Genomic DNA, 27805 nt, shown 5'->3' on the forward strand with positions numbered 1-27805 from the left:
TGTACCATCATGCCCAGTTAACAAGTGGTGGCTTTCTTTTCAAGATTTATTTTTACTTGTGTGTATGTATATGAAGCTGCATGACTTTACATGTACCATTTGTGTGTACAGGTGTCCACGGAAGCCAGAAGAGGGGTCAGATCCCCTGGTACTGGAGTTACAGAAGGTTGTGAGCCACCCAAATGTGGGTGCAGGGAATTAAACCCTGACCCTCTGCAAGAGCAACAAATGCTCTTAACAACTGAGCTGGCTCTCCAATTCCATCAATAATAATATTAATGATGATGATGATGTTAATATCATCACTGATGTCATCAGGAAACTTTCAGGAAGTTGTCAGTTTCTTATTGGCAGTAATACTCCTACTTTCATTTACTTGGCTAACTCTGTATTCAAATATCTGACTAATCTGCTCTTCTCCCTTGTCCTTTTTCTTGCGGGGGGGGGGGGAGGGGGGGATGGGGGGGTGTTGAGGAGGTAGGAGGAGGTAGGGGGCTGTCTGGCTAGGGTTTTTGCTAGGTGGTCCTGGAATTAGTAATTCTCCTGCCTTCCAAATATCAGCTGTTGATGTTGGGACCAATCCTTATACAACCCCCTACAACTCGAACAATCCAAACTTCAAAACCCTTAAAAACTTAAAAAACATACTGAGTGGCTGGAGAGATTGCCATTGCTTAAGAGCACTGACTGCTCTCCCAGAGGACCCCAGTTCAGTTCCCAGCATCTACATAGCAGCTCCAAGATCTGACACCTCACACGGACACCAATGCACATAAAATAAAAATAAATATATTATTTAAAAAACATATTGAGAGCCAGCACAATGCTGCAGTAGAAGATGTCACACAGGTCATGGTCAAAATGCAAAATGCAAACATGTTAAAAATACCTCCAAACTTGTATCTAAAATATATTTTAAAAGCTGGGCCTGGTGAAACATGTATAATCCCACCACTGGGGAGGTTAAGATGGAGTTCTAAGATCAAGCTGAGCTACAAAAGACCTCACAATTTTTTTTTGTTTGTTTGTTTGTTTTTTGAGACAGGGTTTGTCTGTGTAACAACTCTAGCCATCCTGGAACTAGCTCTGTTCTGTAGAACAGGCTGACCTTGAACTCACAGAGATTCGCCTGCCTCTGCCTCCCCAGTGCTGGTATTAAAGGCATGCGCCACCACCACTTGACTCAGTTTATTTGTTTTTTGAGATCTGCTTATTCTTGTATATGGTGCTCTATCTGCATATATGCCTGCATGCCAGAAGAGGGCATCAGACCCCATCACAGGCCACCATGTGGATGGGGTGTGTGTGTGGGGGGGGGGGGAGATGATATGAACTCAGGACCTCTGGAAGAATTGCAAATGCTCTTATCCTCTGAGCCATTTCTCCAACCCCAAGACCCCAAAATTTAAAAAAAAGAAGAAAAAAATCAAAGCTAGAACTAGTCAAAATCAGAGGTATATGGCTTACAAGTACATATTTTAATCAAACTCAACTATCAGGGAATCCATGTAAAAAAAGCAAACAAACCAGAGGATATGACGGGGGGGGGGGTGTCTTTTAACAGTTTTATGAGAGTACATGTTAACTCCAGAATGAATAAATCTTTAACAGTTGGATTTCAGGTAGCAGTCCAAACTGGTCATGGGGGTTCAAAGTCTAGTAATGCCAATTCTTTAGAGGATAAGACTGGAGGATAGGGAATTCAGGGTTATCAAATGAAAGAAACAGAAGGGAAAGGACATGACTGCTCCTAGGCATGGTGAAAGAGGAAGGTACAGCTAGAGGCAGAGACATCTGGGAGAGTCCAGAAAGGACATGACCCTGAGCCATGTGAGGAGAGGGGAGAGCCGGAGCAAGAGGCCAGGAGGGTAAAAGGTAGGTGAAGAGATCAAGTACCCCAAACAGCTGGATTATATAGGGTAGGGCAGCTGGGGGAAGAGCAGCCAGTGGATTGGATAAATTTAGGGTAGGGGGCAGGGTGACAGCTAGAAGAGCCCCAACAGGTTGGCATTGAGGGATGCAGGAAGAACCTGGCTCTCAGTGGCTGCTTTGATATGTTAAGTAGGCACTTCTCTGGTGTGAGACCCTACAGTTCTTGGCCACAATCTGAAGCTAGCCCAGGCTACATGAGACCCTGTCTACGTGAGACCCAACACTAGGTGAAGGGACCAGCCCCTCATCTAGCCCCCTGCTTTGGCAGCCATAACAGGCTGCAGATAAAACCTAGCAAAGCAAAGACCTCGACTCAGCTACAGGTGCTGAGCTTTCGACCTTTCCCCACCTCGCACCAATCAGTAGGAAGCCATGTGGCAAGGAACCAATCAGAAGTTACTTGGTAGGCTCTAGATGTGCTTTACTGTAACAGCGGAGTACAGAGCATAGCAACCACCCTGGGAGGGCCTATAGGCCATAGCAACCTTGCCACAGCTGCAGCTGACCAATCAACACAGGACAGGTTGCCCAAACTTAGAAGTGCATCAATCCTGAGACTGTTGCGGACCCCAGACAGTCCCCTTACTCTACTCCAATAAATTTCCTACTCCACCCGCTGTGTCAGATGGACAGAGGACCTCGGAATTTGTTAATTAAAGACTTTGCCGCTGGGCAGTGGTGGCACACGCCTTTAGTCCCAGCACTTGGGAAGCAGAGGCAGGCGGATCCCTGGAGTTCAAGACCAGCCTGGTCTACAAGAGCTAGTTCCAGACGGCCTCCAAAGCCACAGATAAACCCTGTCTTGAAAAAGAAAACAAGAAAGAAAAAGACTCTTTGCTTTTGCAATAGATTGGGTCTCTTGGTGATTTTGGTGTTCAGAATTTGGGCACAACATAGGGAGGCAGAGGTGGGCACATTTCTGTGAGTTCTGGGTCAACCTGGTTCACAGTAGTGAGTTAAAAGCATAGGCTGTGCCCTCAGTCCCCTGAACGGGCACCCTCTCTGCCTGACAAGTTGGCACAGCTGTCCCAAGCGCCATATTGGGTTCTTCTATAGTTGCCACCATGAAGTAGGTGGTTCAGCAGCTCCGGCTAGAGGCTGAGCTCAACTTCATGAAGGTTTCCCAGGCAGCTGCAGGCTAACAGTTCTGTCTGCCAAATGCTCAACATGTCCCTCTACTGACTGCAATGGATTCAAGTACAAATACCTTGTATTCATATATTTTGAGGTTTCTCAAACACTGTTCATGAACCAGTTATATTCAATCAACAGAACTAAATCTGAAGTCTGTAGAAAACCTTTATAGCATGTGCCATAATATGCAATTTTCTACTCATCAGTCCTTAACATCTACCTATCTAAATTTTCATGGACTTCTGCTTCACAAGGTTTAACTATTTCATATACACTGGCATACAATAACAAAAAACACTGGCTGCTTACCCAGAGGATCCAGGCTTCATTCCCAGCACCTACAAGGCAGCTCACAGTCATCAGTGACTCCAGTTCCTGGGGATCTGGCACCCCCTTTTGGTTTTCTAGGGCACTGCATGCATGTGGTCCATAAATACCTGTAGGCAAATGAAAAAAATGAAAGTAAAACTTTTATAAAAAGAAAAGAGCCAGTTGATGGTGGTGCATGCTTTTGATCCTGGCACTCAGGAGGCAGAGGCAGGCAGATCTGTATGAGTTTGAGGTCAGCCTAGTCTACAGAGTGAGTTCCAGAACAGCCAGAGCTACACAGAAAAAACCTACCTAGAAAAAAACCAAAAACAGAAAGAAAATCATATTCAAATGAAACAAAGAATTCCCAACAGTGTGGAGGGAAATGTGTTTCAAATGTTCTGTACTTCCCTCTTTCAATTCTTAGGAAAAAAAAAAAAAACTACCTAAAAATAACTAGAATTTACTGATCGTTATGCCCAAACTCCGAACCCCCATATCACCAAAAGACGCAATCCCATGCAAAAGCAGAGTTTAATTTTACAAATTAACTCAGGTTCCTCTGTGCATCTGACACAGAGTATGAAGCAGGAGGACTTCGAGCTACAGGACAGGGAATATATTGGGATAGAGCAAGGGGAGTGTCTAGGGAGGGGTCCATTAGTTGCATAGCAACAGTCTCAGGATTGGTGTATCTCCTGTCTTGGCCAACCTGTCCTGTCAGTTGATTGGTCCGCTGCAGCTGCAGCAAGGTTGCTATACCTAGAGGCCCTTTTAGTGCCACGCTCTACATTCCACTGTTATTGGTAAAGCACATCCAGAGCCCACCAGCTAACTTCTGATTGGTTCCTTGCCACATGGAGGGTATCTGGCTTCCTAGTGACTAGGGCATGGTCGGGAAAGGTCGGGGGGGGGGGGGGGGCTCAGCTGGGTCTTTTCTGCAGCCTGTCATAGCCATGACAGGGGACTGGGTGAGGGTCTGAGCCCTTCACTGATAATATTGTCAATTCTGCAAATATGCTATAAAATGAGCCTATAATAAGTTCAGCAGCTTGCCTGGGGTTACACTGTGTGGACAAAGAGCAGAGAGAGGGTTTGTCAGAATTCCCTTATTTTTGCAATAACACTTTTTTTTTTTCTCTTCCCCACATTACTTGTGTTTTGTTTCTTCCTGTTGTTGTTTTGTTGAGTGTCTCACTAAGTAGCCCAGTCTGGCTTTAAACTCATTTTCCTATCTCAGGCCTTTGTGCTGAGAATGCCGATTTGTGCCACCACGCCAATGGTAGGGATAAGGGCCAGCCAAAGAAACACACCCTGAGCAGAGCCAAAGAAACACACTTTGGCCCTGCAGCGAAAGCCAAAGAAATGCACCCTGACCCTGAAACCAGTGCCAAAGAAACACACTTTGTCCCTGGAATCAGAGCCAGTGAAAGAAATACACCCTGTTCCTAAAATTAGAGCCAAAAGGCTTAAAAGGACCAGTGAAAGAAACACTTTCCCCGGGTGGTGGTGGTGGCGGCACATGCTTTTAGTCCCAGCACTCTGGAAGCAAAGGCAGGAAGATCTCTGTGAGTTCAAGACCAGCCTGGTCTACAAGAGCAAGTTCCAAAACAGCCTCCAAAGCCACAGAGAAACCTTGTCTTAAAAAACTAAAAGATAAAAAAAAAGAAAAGAAAGAAACACACTTTGGCTCTGAACCAGAGCCAAATCTGACCTGAAACCTGAGCAGAAAACCAACCAATCCCTGAGCACGAGATGTAACCAATCTGAGATCAGGGATTGAAATCTGACCAATCCCCACCCTGGAAATCTCCCTGGAAAAACTCCTAGCTTAAGAAGCCCTATATAAACCCTGTGCCTGTTCAGGTTGTCTCTGTCCAGCCATCCATCCTCTAGCCACCCTGGCAGAGGCTGCCATTCTCCTGGACCCTTAATAAATCTCTTGAATGAGGTTTGAATGAGACCTCCCTTCGCCAGCCGTACCCTGCGGGAGCAGAGCTATTATACTGGGGAAACCTTCCCTGAAGCAGGGCTGTAAGCTGCTATGCTTGCTGTGACCTGTGGTATTCTTTGACTCCTGGGTGCCAGAATACTTTTTCGTCCGAGCTGTAACACTCAGTGTTCTTTGGCTCCTGAGTGTCAGAATCCCTTTCCATTTAAGCCACAATGCTTACACCAACCACACAGTGCTACTGTTATTAAAGGAATGGGTACAGGGATAAAACAATTTAATTCCAAACATGCATCTACCTATCCCTCCCTACCCACCTCCTGGCCCCCATCCCAGCCCCCTCCATTATATAGTCCTGGCTAGCCTGGAAATCACTATGTAGATCAGACTGGCCTCAAATTTATAGCAATCTTCCTGCTACTTCCAGAGTACTGGGATGACAGACCACCACATCCAATTCCTTAACAATTTTCTTTCCCTCTTTGGTTGTTTTTTTTTTTTTTTTTTTTTTTTTTTTTTAATCCTGTCTTGGAACTAACTCTGTAGAAAACAAGGCTAGCCTTGAACTCACAGAGATCTACCTGCCTTTGCCTCCTGAATGGTGGGGTTAAAGTTATACGACACCAATGCCTGTCAGTTTCTATTTTTTCAAGACAGGGTTTCTCTGTGTAGCTTTGGAGCCTGTCCTGGCACTTGCTCTGTAGACCATCTTGGCCTCACTCACAGAGATCCACCTGCCTCTGCCTCCAGAGTGCTGGTATTAAAGGTGTGTAGCACCACCTGGTTAGGTTTATAGATTTAACATCTACACCTGGCATGAGCATAAACCAGCAATGTTCCACTGTGCAAAAACCAAAGGTTTTGGCTCCCTTAATTCCCTTTTAATTTATTTTTATTTTATGTGCATTGGTGTTCTATCTACATGTATGTCAGTGTGAGTGTGTCAGGTTCCCTGGAACTAGAGGTATAGACGGTTGTGAGCTGCCAGGTGGGTGCTGCCAGATCCTCTGGAAGAGCAGCCAGTGCATTTACATGGAGAGTGGGGACTTGGGGATGGCAGCATTTGGTACTGACAAAAACATGATTTGGTAATTGAAGTGCAATAAATTTGGGATTATTATTTCCACCTCCAATCAAGAACTGAACATAGATTGACTAGAGTGGTGGTGCATGTTAAGCCTCAAACCCCGGACAAAGGGCTGAGATGCCAATTCAACATACCAAAGCAGATGTGGTCTCCAGGTTCTCCCAGCATTCCCTCAGTCCTCATCTGTTACAGGGTATGGTGGGCATACTTCTACTCCCCTCTTTCCAGCTCTCCAGTCCAAGGGCTGCCCTTCCCCCCATATAATCCAGCCATTTTTGGTTAGCCCCTCCCTTTTTTTTTTTTTTTTTTTTTTTTTTTTTTTTTTGAGACAGGGTTTCTCCTTACAGGTTTCTCTGTAGCTTTGGAGCCTGTCCTGGAACTAGCTCACAGAGATCAGCCCCCTGCCTCTGCCTCCTGAGTGCTGGGATTAAAAGCATAAATCAGCCCCCCACACACACTTTTTAACCGTTTGCCCTCTTGGCTGACGAGCCTGGTTCCCCTCTCTCTCCCCTCTTGCTCCCCCTCCCCCCTCTTTTTATTTCTTTTCTTTCCTTTTTTCGTTTATCTGGTGCTGAACCCAGGTGCTCAAACCCTGGGACAAATGGCTGAGGCACCTATTCTACAGCGCAGATCTATAATCTGGGAGGCTGAGGCAAGAGGCAGAGTTCAAGACCAAGGAATTTGTGGGGAAGGCCCTGACTCCAAAACAAGCAAAAAATTAAAAAAACAAACAAACAAACAAACAAACAAAAAAAAAAAACTTCACGTGGGCTGGAGGGGCTGTGGGTAGTGCCCAACTGGAGAGTGCTGGCTTGTTACACACAAGGTTACAGATTCAGGACCAAGAAGAGAAAGAAGGAAGCCGGGATTCCTAGCTCTGGGGTACATCTTCAATGATGTCTTAGGCTTGGAGTGCCATGGAGTGTTTCTGTGTGTAGTGAGGTAAGAAGGAATGGGGTCCTCTGCAACTGAATTACAGGGTGTTATGAACCATGCGGGTGGTGGGAACAGAACTCAGATCCTCTGCCAGAGCAGCAAATGCCCTCAACATTTGAACCATCTCCCCAGGTCTGTAAAGTGCTTTCTTACCATGTGCAAGGCCCTGAGTTTGATCCCCAGCACCAATACAAGATGAAACAAAGCTAAAAGTATTACTATACTCTCATTTTCAAAGTTATCCAAAACACCACACTTCAGGAAAGAAGTAGATTTCTACCTATTTTGGGAGGCTCACCCTAAATGTTTTTAGGAAGAATTGGTATTGCTAAGCTAAACCCCCTTTTCTCTTTTCCTTTGGTCTTAAGTCTGTTGAACAGGACATTGTTTTGGTAGTGAAGGCTGGCCTGGTATTCCCTACACAACCTAAGCTGCTCTTAAACTCACAGCAATGCTTCTGCCTTAGTCTCCTGAGTACTAGGCTTAAGAGGCATGGTTCATCACACCTGGCCTTGGGAAGTTTGATCAGTTCTATTTTCTGCCAGGAAGGAGGACATCATCTCATTTATTCATTTGACCACTTACTCAATGAATTTTTTTCCCCAACAGTGAGAGCCAAAATAGGGATATAAATGCTGGCAACAAATACCAAGGACTTTATTGGGTGTTGTGGATACAATGAGCCATATAAGGGCGTATTTCTATTCTTAGTGGAGTTTACAGTTCAAAAGTTACCAGCAACCTAGCTGAAATCAGAACTACATACTTGCTAATGAACGACAACCACGTTTTTGTTGTTTTGGTTTTTTTGCTTAATTAGCTAGGTAAGGAGTGCTCATGGAGATGGAGGAGTTCCCATAAAAGTCACCCATGGATCAGACAATAAAGGGAGATTTTTGCATGTGGTGGTACATGCCTGTAACTCCAGCATTTGGAGGCAGGAGAATAAGGAGTTCAAGGTTAGCCAGGGCTCCCTTGAGACCCTGTCCACCCCTAACAAATAATAACCAAAACAAAAATAGAGAGAGGACAGAGAAAGGAAAGGAGAGAGAAGGGCATGGGAAAAGGGAGGAAGAGAGGGAACAGAAAACTCAGGATATGACCAGATGAGGACTACCAAAAGGTAGAGATTTGGTAAATCTCAGGAGACAAATATGTTAAGATTTTTGTTGTTGTTCTTTTGTTTTTCAAGACAGAGTTTCTCTATGTAAGCTGGCCTGGAACTCGCTCTGTAAACCAGGCTGGCCTCAAACTCACAGAGATTCACCTGCCTCTGGCTCCCAAATGCTGGGGTTAAAGAATCCTTTTTTTAAACGCAGAGGCTATTAATTACAGAACTGCCCAGAGGCAAATGGTTTTCCTGACCAAATATCCAGGGACTAGTTACTCGCACCTGTAATCTTGAGGCAAAAGGAAGGCCACGAGTTCGAAGCCAGCTGGTCTTCATACCCCGTTACTAAACAAACAAACCCCACCACCACTCCCCAACTTTCTAAACTGCAGAGTTATAAACTACAGTCGACCCCGCCTTTCCAGTTTAAAGGAAAAATAAAACTACCGAAACTTCCCCACCCACAGCCCTTCAAAGTGGGGCGGCTGACCCGAGGCTTACGCGGCACTCTGGGACTTGTAGTCTTGGACGGACTCCGAGTCCCATGATGCCGCGCGGTGGGTCACCGCGTCTGCGCGGTGCCGGCGGCGGGCAGCGCAGAGTGAGAGGCTCTTTTGTTCGGCTGAGGGGAGGGCCATTGGCGGGGCCTGGGGTAAGCCGCTGCACCCAGGAGTCCCACTGCGGCCACAAGGCTTTTTGCTCCTCTGGGCGCTACTCCCTCGGGCCGCCCGACGCGACGTGCTAGTAGCGAAGCACCGATTCCTCTCTGACTCTCGGACGCTGCTACGAGGTGAGGAGGCGGGCTGGAGGCGGGGGGGAGGGGGCGCGGCGACGGCGGGAGGCCGTGGGCGGTCGAGGGCCGCGAACGGAAGCCTGGAGCGAGAGGAGCTGGGGGCGCGGCCGGGTCCTACGCGTTCGCTTCCCGCGCAGAGATCGCGGGTTGCGGGAGTGTGGAGAGGGCGGGGCAGCGAGTCGTGAGCCCGGGAGCCAAGTGGTTCCTGATGAGCCGAGCCTTCCGAGGGTTAGCTCTTCTCGAGCTGGACGGACACTGGTTGACTCGAGGGAGGGACTTTGGAGTTGGGCGGGAGAAGAAAAACTTTCGGACGTCGATGAGGGCACAGGCTTGGTGCCTTGGGTATGCGTGGCACGGACCACGACTTCCTACACTTGAGGTTTAGCGGTGTAACCTGAGAAAGCGGACACGGTGGCAGTCGCGGGCAATCCCAGTAGCACTTGGAGGAAAGAAAGAAAAACGGAAAGTAACCTGAGGATATTGAGTCCAACTGACAGTATCAGAAACTTCTCTTGCCAGGGTCACGAAGAAGTAACTTCCACTAAACTAGGACAAGGAGGCTTGGGCTGCTCAAGGTGTGCTAATGGAGAAGAGATTTATTGAACAAATCTGGGAGCGAGGGGTCAGTCAAGACATTTTCTTGACCTTCTGTAAAGCAGTTTTGGGATAAGTAGGGTAAAGGTCCAGAGAAGGATCGTGTGAAATATGGAAAAGAAAGGGGTTATCTGGACATTTAGCTTAGTTTATAGAGTGTTTGCCTAGTGGGCTGCAAACCCCTGGATTCAGTCTCCAGTAGCACATAAACAACTGGTTGGGTGTAAAGACATGTACATGTAATCTTAGCACACAGGAAGATCAGAAGTTTAAGACTTCCTTGGCTGCATTAGGAGTAAAGAGTGAAAGGGACACTTTTTGCCTAGTAATGGGTCTTTATTTTGCTTTGTTTTTCGAGACAGGGTTTTTCTGTAACTTTGTAGACCAGGCTGGCCTCAAACTCACAGAGATCCACCTGACACACACACACCCAAGTGCTGGGACTAAAGGCATGTACCACACTGCCCGGTCATAATGGGTCTTCAGGGTGAGTTGGAAGACTGTAAGAATAGCATGTATAAGGCAAGACTCATCAGATGAAAAGTGTTTGCTCAAGCTGTGCAAGCTTGGAGACCTCAGTTTAACTCCTGGAACTCAGGTAAAAATGGAAAGAAAGAACCCACTCCAGAAAATTATCTTTGATCTGCACATGAGAGTAGGGCAAGGACTCAAAAAGAGTAGGCATTCCCACACACAGTAATAATATTTTTATTGGAAAAAAAAAGTATTGAGCTGGGCGATAGTGAATCACACCTTTAGTCCCAGCACTTAGAGACCAGAAGCAAGTGGATCTCTGTAAATTTAAGGCCAGCCTGGTTTACATGCTACACAGAGAAACCCTATCTCAAAAAAAAAAAAAAAAGTTATGAAATATGGAACTCATTTTTCTCAAGTTATCTACCACTGCATTATGTTCCAGTGCCACAAAAAAATATTTTTTAAAAAATGAGTTTTACAGTCCCGTGGTGGTGTTGGTGCCACAAACCTTTAATTCTAGCACTCAGGATGCAGAGGCAGGTGGATCAATGAGGGAAAACCTGTATGGAAAAAGCAAGAGAAAAGAAATATAAGGTGGCCTCTCCAATTTTGGATTAAGAATCATGTCAGCAGTTTGGAATAGTTTCAAAATATCTAAGGTTTGGGGATAGATGCATGACTGTAATCAAGAAATTAGTGCCTGTGGCCCTCCTTGGAATGAATGTTGAAAAGATTCCAGTGGTGTGTGTGTGTGTGTGTGTGTGTGTGTGTTGGTGCACTCCTATAATCCCAGTCAGCACTTGGGAGGTGGAGGCAGGAGTTCAGGGCCTAGGGAAAGCCCCCATATTGAAACCACTTGCTCCTCAGTAAAGGTGTGGGGGGGGGGGGTGGAAGATCTTCAGTCACTTCTTGTTGGTCACTTTTTTTCTTATAGATAGCAATAAATTTGGTAGAATTTTACCATCCCTTTTAGGTATTTTTCTGATCAGTTAAAATACTGTGTGTGCACATGGGTGCATGCCAAGCCCCATGTATGGAGATCAGAGGACAATTTTGGGAAGTCTGATCTTCTACCTTGGGCTCAGAGGGTCAAACTCACTCATCAGGCTTTGCATGGCAAGCACTTTTACCTGCTGAACTATCTCTGAGGCCCACTGAACAATTTTTTGGGAATAAAAGACTGTTGCCCTGGAGTTTATTCTATAGACCATGCTGGCCTCAGATCAGAAATCTACCTGCCTTTACCCCCCACCCCAAGTGTGGTATTAAAGACATTTTCATTTATTTATGTCTTTATTGTTTTATATTTTGAGACAGGATCTGACTATGTATCTTTGGGTGTCCTGGAACTTGATGTATACAACAGGTTGGCCTCAGATTCACAGAAACCTGTCTGCCTGTGTCTCCTGAGTGCTTGAAGTCCTTCACCACCACACAGAGCTAGGGTTTTTTTTTTGGGGGGGGTTGTTTTTTTAGTTTTTAAAGTAGGGGTAGGGAGTGTGCCATGCTATACTTGTGGAGGTCAAATAAATTTTGGTGTCATTCTCTTCTACTGTTATGCTAATCTGGTGATTGAACCCACAGGTCATTAGGCTTGGTGAGACAAACACCTTTACCTACTGAGCCAGCTTGATAGCCCCATTCTCTAAATTTTGGGAACTAGACCTTGCAGAAGTTGGTATGTGTGGATTTTATTATGTATGTCCCAAATTGGCTTGGAACTCACAATGTGGTCCAGATTGGCCTTGAACTGAGATTATAGGTGTGTACCACCATACCTAGCGTACGGTTTTATGTTATTTTATGTGTGTGTGTCTTTGCTTTTTGCATCTGAAGAATTGAATCTAGGGCTCCTTGCACGTTAGGTAAGCATGCACACTGAGCTGCATCCCACATTGGCAAGCTTTACTGGTGAACTACACTTCTAAAAGGAATGTGGGGGCTGTTGGGCTGGTTTTCGCTTTCTTTTTCCTGGTGGTGGTAGTACACTGAATTGAACCCCAAGACCCATGTGCTCTGCCACTGTGCTATGCTACCAGCCTTCTTAAAATTCTTAGTGTCTTTTCTGTAAAGTTGAATAAGCACAGCTGGGTATGGTGGCCAATGCCTGTAATACATCTCTGCAGGAGGCTGAACAGGGAATATTGTCTCAAGTTTGGAGAAAGCCTGGTCTAAATAATGAGATCCATGCCAGCCTGGACTATAGAGTAAGACCCTGTCTGGGAAAAAAAAAAAAAAAAAAAGCTAGACCTCACGATGACTTGGTGGGTAATATAGCCTGATAAATTGTGTTTGATCCCAGGACTGACAGGAGGGAACTGCCTTCTGAAAGTTATCCTCTGTCCCTGTGAGTGCTCCCTAAATAAATGCAGGTGGCTGAGACAAAAGATGGATCACATACTTGAGGACAACATAGACTACAAGAGTTAAGGCCCTGATGTTAAAAAAAAAAAAAGGAAAAAAAGCCTGTGGGTTTGCTTCTGATCCAATCTGTACCAACTAATTCTGCTCTCACAGCTACACTCCAGAACAAAGCTACTACTCACTTCTGCTCTGTACATTCAGATTTGCATCCAGAAAGCATTTGCTTCACAAGCAGCCAAATAAAAAGCCAACTAAAAGCAGTTTAGGAAGACTGGCACCTGAGTATACTGTCCTACTATGAATGCCTTCATTGGTGTTTTGATTACTGATGTGTAGTTGTCAATTGTAGCAAAGTTACCTTTTCCATGTTTTCAGTTCAGGGTTTATTCATTGGTCACTCCCTAAAAAGTGGCAGCTTTTTACTTCTATTTCCTGTTTGATTTTGAAACATCTTTGTTGAGCATACAATGTTCATAATTTGCGAAGGCTCTGAATTCCAATTGACCGAGGGAAAATAGAAGCAAAATGCTTCGGGATCCCAAGGGAAGGAGAAATAATTGAGATTGGGTGGGCTTTATGGGAGAAGTACTCTTTAGGCTCGGTCTTGAAGAAACTGCAAGGTTCTGACTGAATACAGTAGGGGATGGTTGTAAGCCACCTTGTAAGTGCTGGAATATTAAACTCACATCCTCTGGAAGAACAGCCATTGCTCTTAACTACTGAGCCATCTCTCCAATCCTGAGATTTTGTTTTTGAAATTATGTATCTCGATGTGGGTTTTGTTCACATAAGGGATCCAGCAGAGGGATCCCCTAGAACTGGAGTTACACAAGGAATTGAGCTACTTCACAATTGTGCTAGGAATGAAACCAAGCAAAAGCTCTTAATTGCCGAGCCATCTCTCCCACCCCAGTATTGGTTGTTATGCAAAAGAGTCTGTATTGCACTTGTTAATAGTTCAAGCATCTGCCAGGGTATGGTGTGGTATCACCCATTTTTAATCCCAGGGCCCCGGGGAGTAGAGGCAGACAAATGTCTAAGTTTGAGACCAGCCTGATCTACAAAGTTCCTGGATAGCAAAGGCTACACAGAGAAACCTTGTTTCAGAAACACAAAACAGAGTTCAAGCATCTTTGAGCATACAGTTGAATGCTATAATAGAAGCAGATAAGAATAGGGAGGAATCTTAGGAATTGGTATGTAAAATAAGATAGTTGCTAAATTAAATAATAATAATAAAAAAAAGCTTTAGCCTCAGAAAAACAAGATTGAAGCTGAGAGTTAGTGGTGCATGCCTTTGGTCCCAGCACTCATGAGACAGAGGCAGGTGGGTCTCTGAGTTTGAAGCTAGCCTGGTCTACAAAGCTACACAGAGAAACCCTGGGAAGTGGTGTATATTGCAATGGGTGTAGTGTAGTTGGTCATGCTGCCTTTAATCTCAGTGCTGGAGAGGCAAGAGCCAGGTAGATCTCTTAAGTGCTAGGCCAGCCTGGTCTACTTAGTGAGTTCCAGGACAGCCAAGGCTACATAGAGAAACCCTGTCACCAAAAACAGGGCTCTCAAGAGATTCACCTACCTTTGCCTCCCAGTGTTGGGATTAAAGATTTGTGTCACCCCAGCAGTTGGAAGGAGAGAGCCAGCTTCCTCAAAGTTGTCCTCTGACCATCACAGCCAAGCTGTGGCACACATGCACCCACATTACACATTATATGTTATTATAAATTACCTATTTAATTATTAAGGTAAAAGCTTTGCCCCAGCACCTGACATCCATATACCCAAAGAGTCTGGGATATTATGGTGGAGGTTCCACCCAAGCTCCCTCCCCCACCTCCCTCCAAACACTGCTGCATCTCAAAAGCCTCGGAAATGATGTACCCTTCCCCTAGAGATGCTCAAGACCCCTCCCACAGGGTATTTAAACTGCCCCCCAAAGAACAGACTCCTGATTTTTCCAGTCTCCCTTTCCTGTCTGCTCTCTGGGAGGCTGGAAAGCCATCCAGGAGCGCTGTATCCATTAAACATGGGCTTTTTTCTAATTTGGTTGGATTTGGACTGTTGCATCGGTAGAGAGGCTTATCCGGGTATAAAAACTTTTTGATAATATGCATGTGTATGGGTGCCGTAGTGGATGTGATGGTTGGACGTTTAGAAGTTGGTTCTCTCCATCCATCTTATTTGAGGCAGGATTTCTTTTTTTCTGTTGTACTTTGTACTCTAGGCTAGCTGGCTGGTGAGTTTCCTAGCAATTCTGTCTGCACATTCCATCTTGCTGTAAGATAGCTAAGATTAAAGATGCACCCGACCACTTCTGGCTTTGTGTAGGTGTGTGTCTGCATGTGGGTGAGTGCTGGGCCAGAGATGTCCAGTCCCCTGGAGCTGGGGTTACAGTTGTGAACCCAACTCAAGTCTTCTGGAAGAGCAGCCACAAGTGTTCCTAATCACCGAGCCATCCCTCCAGCCCCTAGAGTTAGATTTCTCAAGCTGCACAAAAATAGGTGTCCTAGAAGTTCTTAGGTAGCTCACACTGTTTTTGGCCAAAGGTCAATGTTGGCTGTAATTTCTCAGATGCTCTCCATCTTGTTTTTGGTTTTCATTGTTGTTTTAAGATAGTGTCTCTCCTTTTCCTGGTGCTTACTCAGTAGGCTAGGCTGTCTGGCTGCCCAGCAAGCCCCAGGGATCTACCTAGTTCTGCCTCCCTTGCATTGAAATTAGAAGTGTGCACCCTTATTTCTGTGTTAGAGGTATCCTGGAGATTCAACTCGGGTCCTCATGGTTGCATGTAAGCACTTTACCAACTGAGCTACCGCCCCAGCTTTAGCCCAGGCTTTTCAGTGGAAATAGCTGGAACCTATGGCTTTGGTTTCTTAGGCCTTTCCTATTTCCTTGAATAGTTTAAACAAACATCAAAAGCAAAACAAAATGCTTAATTTTGTGTTTGATACATATACACACAAAATAAATGAGTAAATATAATACAAACAACATACATTAAGAACTAGTTGTAGCTGGGTAGTGGTGGTGCGTGCCTTTTAGTCTCAGCACTTGGAAGGCAGAGGCAGGCAGTTCCAGGAGAACACTACCTAGGTGTAATGCACAGTTAATCCCAAGTATTGTGGAGCAGAGGCTGGAGTATCTCAAGTTCAAAGCTGACTGGACAATTTAGCAAGACTGTCTGAAAATTAGGGGCTGAGATGTGGTTCAGACAGAATGCTTACCTAGCATATGCAAGGACTTAGATTTAATCTCTACCTGATAGGAAAAAAAGCATTATTGCTCATAAAAGTTTTAAATTGTTATTGTGTTTGTACATGTATAAATGCATGGTGCATGGGTGGTGGTCTGTCTTGAGTTGGTTCTCTCCTGCCACCTTGTGGGATCAGAAGGTGGATGGCAGGTCTTCACAGGTCTGCCCCGCCCTCTTCTGGGAAGGTCGATGAGAAAAATCACTATGTTCTTTAGTCTGAGCCTTTAATCCCATCACTTGGGAGGCAGAGGCAGGTGGCTACACAAAGAAACCCTGTTCGTGGCAGGGGGAATCTAAATAAATAATTAAAAAAATAAAAATAGGGACAGCAAGGTGGCTCAGTGAGTGAAAGTTTTCACTGTACAAAACTGATGATGATCTGAGTTTAATCTTCAGAACTTCTGTTAGACCCGACAGATACAGTGCTCACTTTAACCCCAGCACTCGGGAGGCAGAGGCTAGTGGATCTCTCGAGTTCCAGGACTACACCGAGAAATCTTGTCTCAAAAAAACAAACAAAAAGAGAACCCTTATAGCAAGGAGAGAGCCAGCTTCTATAAGTTGTCCTCTGACCACCACATCCGAGCTGTGGCATACATGCACCCACATATATATAGTGCACAATAGTTTGGGGTTTTTTGTTTGTTTGTTTGTTTTGGGGTTTTTTTTGGGGGGGTTTAGGTGTATGTGTTTGCTCTGTAGCTCAGGTTGCACACAACTTGAAACCTTCCTGCCTTAGCCTCTCCTATTAAACCTCTTGTGATTATATAGGCACTTTTGGTGATTTTTTTTTTTTTTTTCTTCAATGCTGGGAGTTGCACCTAGGGACTCATGTATGCAAGCTAAGCATTATACTACTGAGCTGTACCCCTAGTTTTCCAAAATTCTCAGATGGCATACTATAAAGTATTCAGAATACCTTTAATGGAAAAAGTACCTTTTTTTTTTCTTACATTAAGCTTCAACAAGGTGGGGACCATTTCTTACTCATGAGTAAGAATATCAACATAATATCTAGAATTTGAGTTTCTACATATATACTAAAACTTTTGTCCAAGGACACCAGTAATACCAATTTAATTTGGATTGGAGTATTAAAGTAATGCAGAACAATGTTTCTTCCTTGTCTTGGTTTATTTGCCCTGTTCCTTTGGGGAGGTGAGGGAATTGACACAAGGTCTCTCAATCTAGTCCATGTTGACCTTAAACTCCTAACTCCCCTGTCCCCACCTCCCAAACTGTGGTATTGTGTATGCCTGTGCCACCACACCTGGCTCATCTGCTTCATTCTTTGTATCTCATTCTAGATAATTGATCATCCATTTCTAAGATTTTAGCCAATTTTGTTTTACTTGTGTATTTACAGCGCCATCTACTGACACAAATTGGTAATTTTAAGGCTTTGGGCACTTTCTCCATTAAAGGTATTCTTTACAGTATGCCACCCAAGAAAGTTTGGGGAAACTGGATATAACTCTGTCCTGTCAGAGGTGTGATGGCACACACCTTTAATCACAGCACTCTAGAGGCAGAGGCAGGCAGATATCTGTTTAAGGGCAGCCAAGGCTACACAGAGAAACCAGTGTTGGGGGGGGGGTGAGACACCTAAAACATCAGAACTGAATAGATTAAAAAGAGATTTACAGGGAACTAAAATTTGTATGCTAGGATATGTCTTTTTGGTTTTTTGACACAGGATTTCTCTGTGTAGCTTTGAAGCCTATACCCGGTACTCACTTTGTAGATCTGATTGGCCTCCAACTCACAGAGATCTGCCTGCCTCTGCCTCCCAAGTGCTAGGATGAAAGGCGTGTGCTACAAACGCCTGGCTATGCTAGAATATTTCATGGGCTTTCTGAGGTAGGGTATTGTATAAACAAGGTTAACCTTGAACTCTGTGATTCTCCTGCTAGGATCACAGGCATCTGTGCACCACCATGGCCAGTTTTTAGGGGTCAAATACAGGGCTTCCTTCATGTGAGACAAGCTCTCCACCAACTGACCTGTATCCCCAGCCATATCTGGGGGTTTTCATCAAACAAAACCAACTTCCAAAGATGTTTCACCCATATATAATTCTGTGTGTGGGTATGTGTAGACACAGTTTTTAGACTTTTGGGGTTTGTTGTTTTTAATTATTTCACATGCATTGGTGTTTTGCCTGCATGTGTGTCTGTGTGAGAATATCTGATCTTCTGGAACTGGAGTTATGGTTGAAAGCTGCCATGTAGGTCCTCTAGAAAAGCAGCTAGTGCTCCCAACTGCTGAGCCATCTCTCCATCCAGAAGCATGCTTTAGAAAAGAATAAACTCAGGACCTACCAGGTAAGGTACTTGTCCTTGAGTACTAAAGTCAGGTGGCCTTGAGTTTTTCATGTGGAATCCATGAGAAGGTAGAAAGAGGACCAACTGTACAAAGTTGTTCTGCCCCAAAGAAGATAGACTTTACTACATCTGGGATGGCTACCTTCCTCTTGTCTCCCAGCTCATTTTCTAAGTCATTACGGTACTCAGCTTAGTTATTCTGGTACTTCTTCTAAGCAGTCCTGAGTTTTAGAAATAAATTATAAAGTAAACTAAGTCAAATAACAGTGATTTATGGGCTAGGGCTATAGTTCAGTACCTAGCCTTCTTGAAATCCAAGGTTTAATTCCTAGTATTGCCAAAGGGAATAAATGGGAGTTGGTTGAGTACTTACTCTCTTGCCTTTCTTGCATATTGCAAAAAGCCCTGGGTTCAGTCTATTAGCACTAAATAAATGGATGTGGTACATACCTATAATCCTAGCACTCGGGGAGGAAGAGACAAGAGGGTCAGAAATTCAAGGTCATCCTCTGCTACATCATAAGTTCCAGCCAAGCCCAAGATCCACATGGACTGATTCCCATAAATTGACCTCCATAACACCCATACACACACTGAGTAAATGCAGTACAAGAATTTTTAAAGTTTGAGCTGTGAATTTATGATGTCATTCAAGAAAAGCAAAGTAAAAAATAAGGGGCCTTTTAGCTAGACTTGGTAGCACACATCTATGATCCCAGTACTTAAAAGGTAGAGACCAGATCAAGGATTAAAAGCCATCCTGAGCTATATGAGACTGTGTCCAAAAAAAAAAAAAAAGAGGAAAAGTCAGATATGTAACTGTGAGTCAACATAGTATTTTAGGTATACTTTGTGAAAAGGGTATTAGTTAATATAAATTAGGTTTCATATAAAAGTTATAAATGGCTGGGCATTGGTGGTGCTCACCTTTAGTCCCAGCACTTGGGCGGCAGAGGCAGTCGGATCACTGTGAGTTCAAGGCCAGCCTGGTCTACAGAACGAGTTCCAGGACAGGCTCCAAAACAATACAGAGAAACCCTGTCTCAAAAAACCAAAAAAAAAAAAAGTAAAGGAAAAAGAAAGGCTATAAATGGATATAAGAATTCAGAAATTTTTCCCACACATTGTGGTATACACCTATAATTCCATAACTTAGAAAGCTGGGGACAGCTTGGGCTTCATAGTAAGTCCTTGTCCAAAGGGAAAGAACAAATAAAAAATTAATTGGCTGTGAGATTAGTAATCATAGTTAGGGGTTAGAGAGACTGATCTGCACTTACGAGCATTGACTGTTCTTCCGGAGGACCCTGGTTCAATTCCCAGTATTCACAGACAGCTCATAACTATCTGTAACTCCAGTTCCTGGGAACTTGACACCCATGGCAAAACACCAATGCACATAAAAATAAATGAATTTTAAAAAGAAAAATAATTGTGTTTAAAAAATTGTAGCTAACTTCTTAGCTAACATCAAAACATGGTTGTGAACTGGAGATAAGTAGAGCATTATATATAATCAGTGTACATCATCTGTGATTTTCCCTTACCATCCAGATATTTATCTAACCAGTAAGTGTGCCCTGATGCCCTTTTTATTTCCTTTTGTCATTTTAGCAGCGTCACTCTTTACACCGGAAAGCTGGCGGGTACTATGGGAAAAAAACAGAACAAGAAGAAAGTGGAGGAGGTGCTAGAAGAAGAGGAAGAGGAATATGTGGTGGAAAAAGTTCTTGATCGGCGGGTCGTCAAGGGCAAAGTGGAATATCTTCTAAAGTGGAAGGGTTTCTCAGAGTAAGTTTCATTGACACAGGTAAATTCAGTCATTATGAGGAGTCATGATATGCTTGTTACCTGTTCTGTGATGGGTATACCTTGGATCAGTCCTGACCTCCACAGCTGATAGTCTACTGAGGAAGGACCTACATGCAGAGTACTACAATATATGACTGCTTTTTGTTTTGTTTCATTTATGTAAGTGGGTATGTATGCCCTGTAAGTCCTGGACTGAAAGTCAGGTCTTTAGGCTTGGCAAATGTCTCCTTTTTCCCATTGAGCCATCTCGCCAGTCCACATCAGTGATTTCTGAGGAGCAATTTGTATAAGATAGTCTACTTTTGCAAAGTAGTCTTTCCTTGAAGAAGGCAAGTTTCTAAGCCTTTAGTCTTTACCTTCCCCTACTAAGAAGGAAAGTTCTTAATTTTGAACAAAAATCTAGCTGTTCATTGTCATTTAACTCTCTTCCAAGACTAGCTTAGTTAAAAATGTTGACTTGAAGTATAACTTGCTATGCTTGCTGGTTTCAGTGAAGACAACACATGGGAACCCGAAGAGAACCTGGATTGCCCTGACCTTATTGCTGAGTTTCTGCAGTCACAGAAAACAGCCCATGAGACAGACAAATCAGAGGGAGGCAAGCGCAAAGCCGATTCCGATTCTGACGATAAGGGAGAGGAAAGCAAACCAAAGAAGAAGAAAGAAGAGGTAAGAGACTTAGATTAGGGGTTTTCTCCAGCCAGAGGCCACAGCATTCTAGCAGTTTGCTCCTGCATCACCTCTCCCCTGTCTCCACCCCCCCCCCTTCTTTTTTCTTTTAAATTTTTATTATTTTAGATAAGGTCTTACATAGAAGCCTAGATTGGCCTTAAATTTGTGGCAATTCTCCTTACCTTTCTAAGTAAGTATTGGGCTTATAGTTAGGAGCTACCATACTTGAAATTCTCCCTTTTGTATCTCAGCAGTCATGTTCTCTCTGTCCTTCAGAAATCAACTAATGATTTAAAAGGATCTGGAAGTTAACCATGTGGACACTTATAATCCTAACAGAAGGATCAGGTTTAAGAGACCTGGACTATAGGAGACCTTGTCTCATAGGAACATAACAAAACCAAAACAAAAAAAAAAAGATTTGGGGCTTATTCATTTAAAGTGATTTAGTCTTACTTTTTATCCATGGTCTAAGAATGATGGGTGGGGGCTGGAGAGATGGTTGGGAGGGTGTGGCAGACCTTTGGTCCCATCACTTGGAAGGCAGAAGCAGGCGTATCTCATTGAGTGAGAGACCAGCCTGGTCTACAGAGTGAGTTACAGGACAGCCATGACTGTTACACAGAGGAAACCCTGTCTTGAAAAACAACAACAAAAAAGCACTGACTGAGGTCCTGAGTTCCATTCCCAGCAACCACATGGTGGCTCACAGCCATCTGTAGTAGGATCTGACATCCTCTTCTGGCACTAATACATAAAATAAGTAAATCTTTAGAATAAGAATGGAAACATCTAACAGTTACTGGAGACACATGACAGCAACTGAATTAATTTCCTGTCAATACATTGCTTTCAGTGTTTTGATCACTACAGATTTGAGGTAGCTGTTTTGTCTTACTTAGTATGTTAATTAGTTTACCTTTGAAGAGACTTTTGCTTGAGGTGTAACTTCGTTCTGGATATAGTCCTAGGCCAATAAAATTGTTCTCCCCTTCTGGTTTTTACAGTCAGAAAAGCCACGAGGCTTTGCCCGGGGTTTGGAGCCTGAGCGGATTATTGGGGCTACTGACTCCAGTGGAGAACTCATGTTCCTGATGAAATGGTGAGTCTGCCAGTGGCTCTGTGTGCTTGTTTCTTCCCTTCTCCATCTGTTCTGTGCCAGAGGAAAAGAGCTGCACCTTCGAAATTCCAGTCGCCAGGTGTGAATCTTTAAGATGACATAGTCCTTCGATAGTGACCCTCGGCATGACTACAAACCTGGACTCATGAGTTACAGGTAGGGGCCCTTAGGATTTTCAGATCTCTCAGTTTTTTCTTTTTTTCTTTTTTCCCCTTCCTTTTTGGTAGGTGGGAGAGACTATGGAGAAGAATCACATTTCAGTTCTGTTGAGGAAAGAAAAAACATTTCTGAAATGTGATTGGATTGAATTGCCCTCCTTCTCTGCCACCTTCTTAGTAAAGATCAGGCTGGCCCCATAAACAGGATTCTGTTCATATTTGAAGATAGGAGAAAATTTGGAGAACTTATTTTTAAATTTTAAAATTAGCCAGCAGGGGTCAGCAAGGCCTCTACTATTTACTGTTACTGAGCATAATGTAAGCCTGCTTCTTTCTATTATAAATACAAGTGGTAACAGTGCAGACTTCTTCTAAGTAGAAACAGTGGGTAGTGTTTGTTAGCACTAGCCAGTATCACCTGCTGGACATGCTTGTACTTGATGTGTACTGCCAGCATACTGGGTTTCTATGACTAGCGTGTACCACTAGACACTAGCGTGTCACTAGATAATGGGAAAGTTTTCATCTGTAGTTCATTTCTAGCCAGAACATTACCAAGCAGTCATGACAGTACTTTTAAAGAGTTCAAGTGAGTAAAAGTAATTATCTTTGTTTTTTATTGTTTTGAGACAGTTTTACTCTAGCCTAGGCTTGCCTTGAGCTTGAAATCCTCCTGCCCCAGACTCTGCTGAGATTACAGGGACATGCCACCATGATGAACTAGGAAGAGTAAGTGTTAAGCCATTGCCAGTTAAAATAGGATTATCAAGTCTTTGTCCTTTGATTGCTCCAGAAATTTCTCTGAAACTGATATCTATGGTAGTTCTTCCCTAGATAATGGCTGGAATAAGTTCAATGCAGGTGAATGCCTGTGTCACAGTTAACCTCCTATTTTCTCCCTGTTGGTTCCTTCAGTATTGATTGATTCTGACCCTCTTCTAACTTACAGGGGAAAAGAAAAACTGAATAGTAGGATGTGTTAAGTAGTCTAGTTAGTATACACTTGTCCTGCATATCACTAGTGGGAGTTACAGTAGTATCTCCATATTTTGTAGGGTTGCATTCTTGGTCAGGTATGGTTTTACACACTTAGAATCCCAGCACTCACATAAAATGAAAGTATCACAAGTTGGAGGCGAGCCTGGCCTAGAGTAAGATAAAAGCAAACACACACACAATAGAGCCATTCATAATAACCCATATCTGTAATTGCAGCACTAGAGGTTAACTGGGAATATAGAGTTAAGACTTTGCCTCAAATAACAAAACATAAGGAAAAAAAGGAAGTCTAGGGGATTAGCTGTCTTACTACTATATTTAAAAATAAGATTTGGATGTTGGAAGCCGGGCGTTGGTGACACACTCGGGAGGCAAGGGCAGGCAGAGTTCTGAGTTCAAGACCAGCCTGGTCTATAGTGAGAGGGGGGGGAGGGAGAGAGAGAGAGATTTGGATGTTGGGCTAGGGGTGTGGCTTAGAAGTGAATAAAAATTTTTGAGTTTGGTCCCTGGTCCTGCAAAAATAATAAATACCCAATTCACTCAAACCTTTGTGATACGGATTTCTTTGGCTTTCTGGTAGAGGGTGTTCTAGAGCATGTGCAAGGCCCATGATTTAATCCCCAGCACCCACTCCCTCACCCCCAAAAGACTGAATGTGGATCATAAAATCCAAGATGCATGGTCGGGTATGATGGTCAGCAGTCAGAGGTAGATACCAGCCTGCTCTTCAGATCAATTTATAGAACTACATACAGCCATAGTTCTCAGTCTGTGAGTCACCTAAGACCATGGGAAAACACAGATATTTTATATTATGATTCATAACTGTAGCAAAATTACAGTTACAAAGTAGCAATGAAAATAACTTCATGGTGGAGATCAACACAAGAGGAACTGTGTTAAAAGGTCACAGCATTAGAAAGGTTAAGAACTACTAACATAGAGACTCTGTCAAAACAACAACAAAGAGGTGATAGATACACCCATAGCTCAGGATATAGTTGTAGAGGGCTTTCTTAGCATACACATGGCCCTGACTTCCATCCCTAATTTTGTATATATCCACTTAAAATATGTGTGTTGGGGGGAGTGCTAGAGAGATGGCTCAGTGGTTAAGAACACTGCTGGCTGCTCTTCCAGGGGTCCTGAGTTCAATTCGCAGCACCCACATGGTAGCTCACAACCTTCTTTATAGGATCTGATGCCCTCTGCTGGTAAGCAGAGCACTCATACGTTAAAAATAAATAAAAATTAAAAAAAAAAAAATGTGGCACTGGAGAGATGGCTCAGCAGTCTATCAGGAGACTTGGGTTCAGTTCCCAGCACCCCCATTGTAGCTCTCTACCTTGTGTAACTCCAATTCCAGAGACTCTGGCTTTCAAGGCATAGGTATGCATGTGGTATACATACATATATTTGGGCAAAACACATGTACACATAATTTTTTTTTTTTTAATTACAACCTGATTTTCCAGGAAAGTGAAGAAACCTGTGTATTTCTGAAAATAGAAAATATTTCTACATAGTGAAAGGGCTTAAATTTATTCTAGAATCATTCAGTCAAAAGAGGGCTATGGTTTAGATACCCCATAAGGATTCAGTACATTTCTCACCATCTTCTTGGTATAGTTTCTTACGGAAGCTTAACCACATCAGCTGACTCTCTGGTTCCCTGTAGCTCTGGATTCTTGTTCTTGTTCCATTTCTGGAGGTTTGAGGTGCTGTGTCAGATTGTCCTGTATATGTTGCCTGCCCCCATGCTGCTGCCTCTGTCTGGGACAGGCCCAGTGACCAGAAGGATAAGAGTTTACTCCTAGTTACTATAATGTATATCATTTTCAGATTTTAGAACATGAACATTTGGAAAAGTAATGAATTATATAACACCCTTTTCTACCTTCTCATGTTTGAGCACAGTTATAAACTGTGTGGAGATGATGTGCAGTTGGCATATGATGATTTTAAACACTATGTTATGAGTAAGCAAGATTGTGCCAGATCAATATTAAATCTTCTTACAAAGCCAAAATTGCTATGTACACTGGCTGGGATATAGTTTTGGAAGATAAGCTTTCTTTGGCCATTTCCAAAGAACTGCTTGAGTCAGGTGACCTACCTTTTGACAAAGTTCCCTAGAGGGGATTTTTAATAGGAGGAAAGATCTTTGAGAGTATCATGTGACATAACTCACCCAGTAAATGCTGCTTGCATCCTGTTTTTGGAATTTACTTTTAAAGCCCCATTCTCTGGGTGATCCGAATTAGGAGACCACAGCAGCTGATCTCAAAGTTTCTTTGTGCTTTGTTCTACAGGAAAAACTCTGATGAGGCTGACCTGGTCCCTGCCAAGGAAGCCAATGTCAAGTGCCCACAGGTTGTCATATCCTTCTATGAGGAAAGGCTAACGTGGCATTCCTACCCCTCAGAGGATGATGACAAAAAAGACGACAAGAACTAGCCCTCTTGAGTACCAGCCCCTGTCACCTTTGACTGTGGGTTTCAAGTGGGGAGGGAAGGAGTTCTACTTGTCTTGACACCATAGAGGTGGCTTGAGAAGATGTCCTTTGAAGAGCCAGCATAGTTTCTATGCCCTGCAGCAGCCCAAGTGCTTTAAATCGATTCAAGCTGTATAGTTTGCACACCCTTCCCAGTGGAGGGGGAAGGGGTATGTGTTTAAAGGCAACCTGTTCTGCGCTTTGCTAAGAAAGCGGAGGGCCTTCTATGAAGGACAAAACCTGCAGAACTGGGGTGTGGGAGAGCAAAGATACTGTCAATCTTCAAAGAGCATCTCCACAACCCACAGCCTTCTTCCCAATAGTGTTAACTGCATTTTTACAGCCTAGCATGTGCGTAGTTTTTGGCTATTACTGGTATATTCATTGGGGGTGGGAGGGTTGGGGCAGGGAGGAAGGGAGATGGGTGGAATCATTTTGGTTAAAATTTGGGGCCTGATTGGGGAATTGGTGAAACAGTAGAAAGAACAGCTAACTAATGAATTGGTTCTATGTCAATATTTGCCTTTTCAAAAAAATTTCATTGGCACCATTAATGAGGATTGAGAGACTGTTAAAAAAAAATAATAATAATCAGTGAATGCTAAAATCTATAGCCAAGGTGCTCCCTACCTGAGCTCATTGTGGCCCACAAAGGACAAAGCCAGTTCCCTGAGTTACCAAAGCTGCCATTTGAAGATGGAAACTGACTGAGGAGGGAAAGTTTTATTGGAGAGTATATACAGACAGACTGTTCTGCCTTTAGAGGTGCTAATTCCTGAAATTGGAGAAAAATACCTTTTTCCAGTTCTGAAGTTACAAATATCAGTTTGACCATCCAAGCTCAAGTGTTGCAGGAGAGCCTATGGGAGATGGGAGTGGAGGGCCTATGCTCTTAGGGTTGACTCTTGGAGCTCTTGTTTTTTGTTTTGTTATTTTGGTTTTGTTTTTTGTTTTCTTTCAGCTTTGAACCCTGAAACTGCTCTTGGCAGGTTCAGTTACTGACAGCACAAATTCCATTGAGTCAGTTCAAGGGTTGAATGACTTCACAAACCCTGGTCTCAGGAGATAAACTTTCATATTGGGGTAATAGTTCACTTGAGAATACAAAATCTTCAGATTAACTGATGTCCAAAATACTGTTTTGAATCATGAGATCCATCAATTTTTAGTATTGTCTAGACCTGCATCTAGAACTACATTGTAAAATCTTTTAAAGCATGTGTTAGATGTGAAAATTTTGTTTAAATGTAAACTTCATACCATACTGTCAGTTTTTGTCTTAATAAAACTATAGATTTATAATTCTTGATTTCTGTCTTTTTTTTTTTTTTTTTTGGACCTGGTCTCCTTCCCCAGTGTTGTCCATTCTGTCTTAGAACTTTGAATCCTGTGCCTCTGCCTTCCAGTACTGGGATTATAGAGAGGTGCATGCGTGTTCCTCTACATTGGGTGTGACTAGCTCACCAGAAACGCCTCTTGCCTCAGTTCAGCTTGTTGAAAGTAGTTTCCATAACTTCATAACTATAAATGGACACTGTAGGCTTGAAATCTGATGCCTTAATATTTTAAATGGTCTCAATTTACTAACGTAGTAAATGCCTGAGCATTTATAATTGCTGTACACATTCTAAAAACACATCATTGTCTTTCAGATTGCTGGGAGTTATTTACTGATAAACATTTCCCTCTTGAAAATAGGTAGGTTTCTCTGTGTAACAGCCCTGGCTGGCTGTCCTGGAACTCGATTTGTAGGCCAGGCTGGCCTACAACTCACAGAGATCCACCTGGTTCATCAGTCTCCTTAATGCCTTTTTCCCCCCTATAATTCTGGAGCCCAATTAGGAATAGATCTTTTGTTGCTGTTTATTATCTTATTGTGTGTTTTGCCTGCATGTATGTCTGTGTACCACTTGTATGTCCAATATCTGGAAACCAAAAGAGAGCATGTGATACAGGCTGTTGGGACCCATCGAGTGCAGGTGCTAGGAATCAAACCAGGGTTCTGGATGAACAGCCTGTGTGTTCTTATCCACTGAGCATCTCCCCAGCCCTGTTGCTTTAATATATTAGTGTGTACACATACATGTTAAAGGTTTGTGGAGTTGAGTTCGGGGAACCAGGCTCAGATTGCTTGTTGTGCTTTATTTGCCAAGCTATCTCACTAGCATGTTTTACTCTAACCCAGGCTAGTCTGAAATTTACTGTTTAGCTAAAAATTACCTTAAACTCAAGGTGACCCTCTTACACTTAGTTCCCCCCAAGTGCTAGGGTTATAAGCATGTGTCACAAAG

General features: G+C 43.4%; 2 protein-coding genes across 3 annotated transcripts in view; one reads left to right on the forward strand and one right to left on the reverse strand.

Annotated features, from left to right (window-relative positions):
• The window catches only part of Cdk5rap3 (CDK5 regulatory subunit associated protein 3), a 720787-nt gene that overhangs the window by 590772 nt on the left and 102210 nt on the right, over positions 1-27805 (reverse strand). The gene's annotated exons all lie outside the window — the stretch shown is intronic.
• Cbx1 (chromobox 1) lies at positions 9053-26816 on the forward strand. Of its 2 annotated transcripts, none has more exons than XM_051174972.1 (5): positions 9053-9112; positions 19874-20050; positions 20563-20740; positions 21751-21845; positions 25333-26816. In XM_051174972.1, exons 2-5 carry the CDS (start codon positions 19911-19913, stop codon positions 25475-25477), a joined length of 558 nt encoding a protein of 185 aa, XP_051030929.1. In that variant the 5' UTR covers positions 9053-9112; positions 19874-19910; the 3' UTR covers positions 25478-26816. The 2 variants fall into 2 exon arrangements, with proteins under 2 accessions (XP_051030929.1, XP_051030964.1); XM_051175007.1 differs by having other exon boundaries at positions 9102-9250.

The sequence above is a fragment of the Phodopus roborovskii genome, unplaced genomic scaffold, assembly GCF_943737965.1.
Source record: "Phodopus roborovskii unplaced genomic scaffold, PHOROB, whole genome shotgun sequence".
NCBI classification, from domain to species: Eukaryota; Metazoa; Chordata; class Mammalia; order Rodentia; family Cricetidae; genus Phodopus; species Phodopus roborovskii.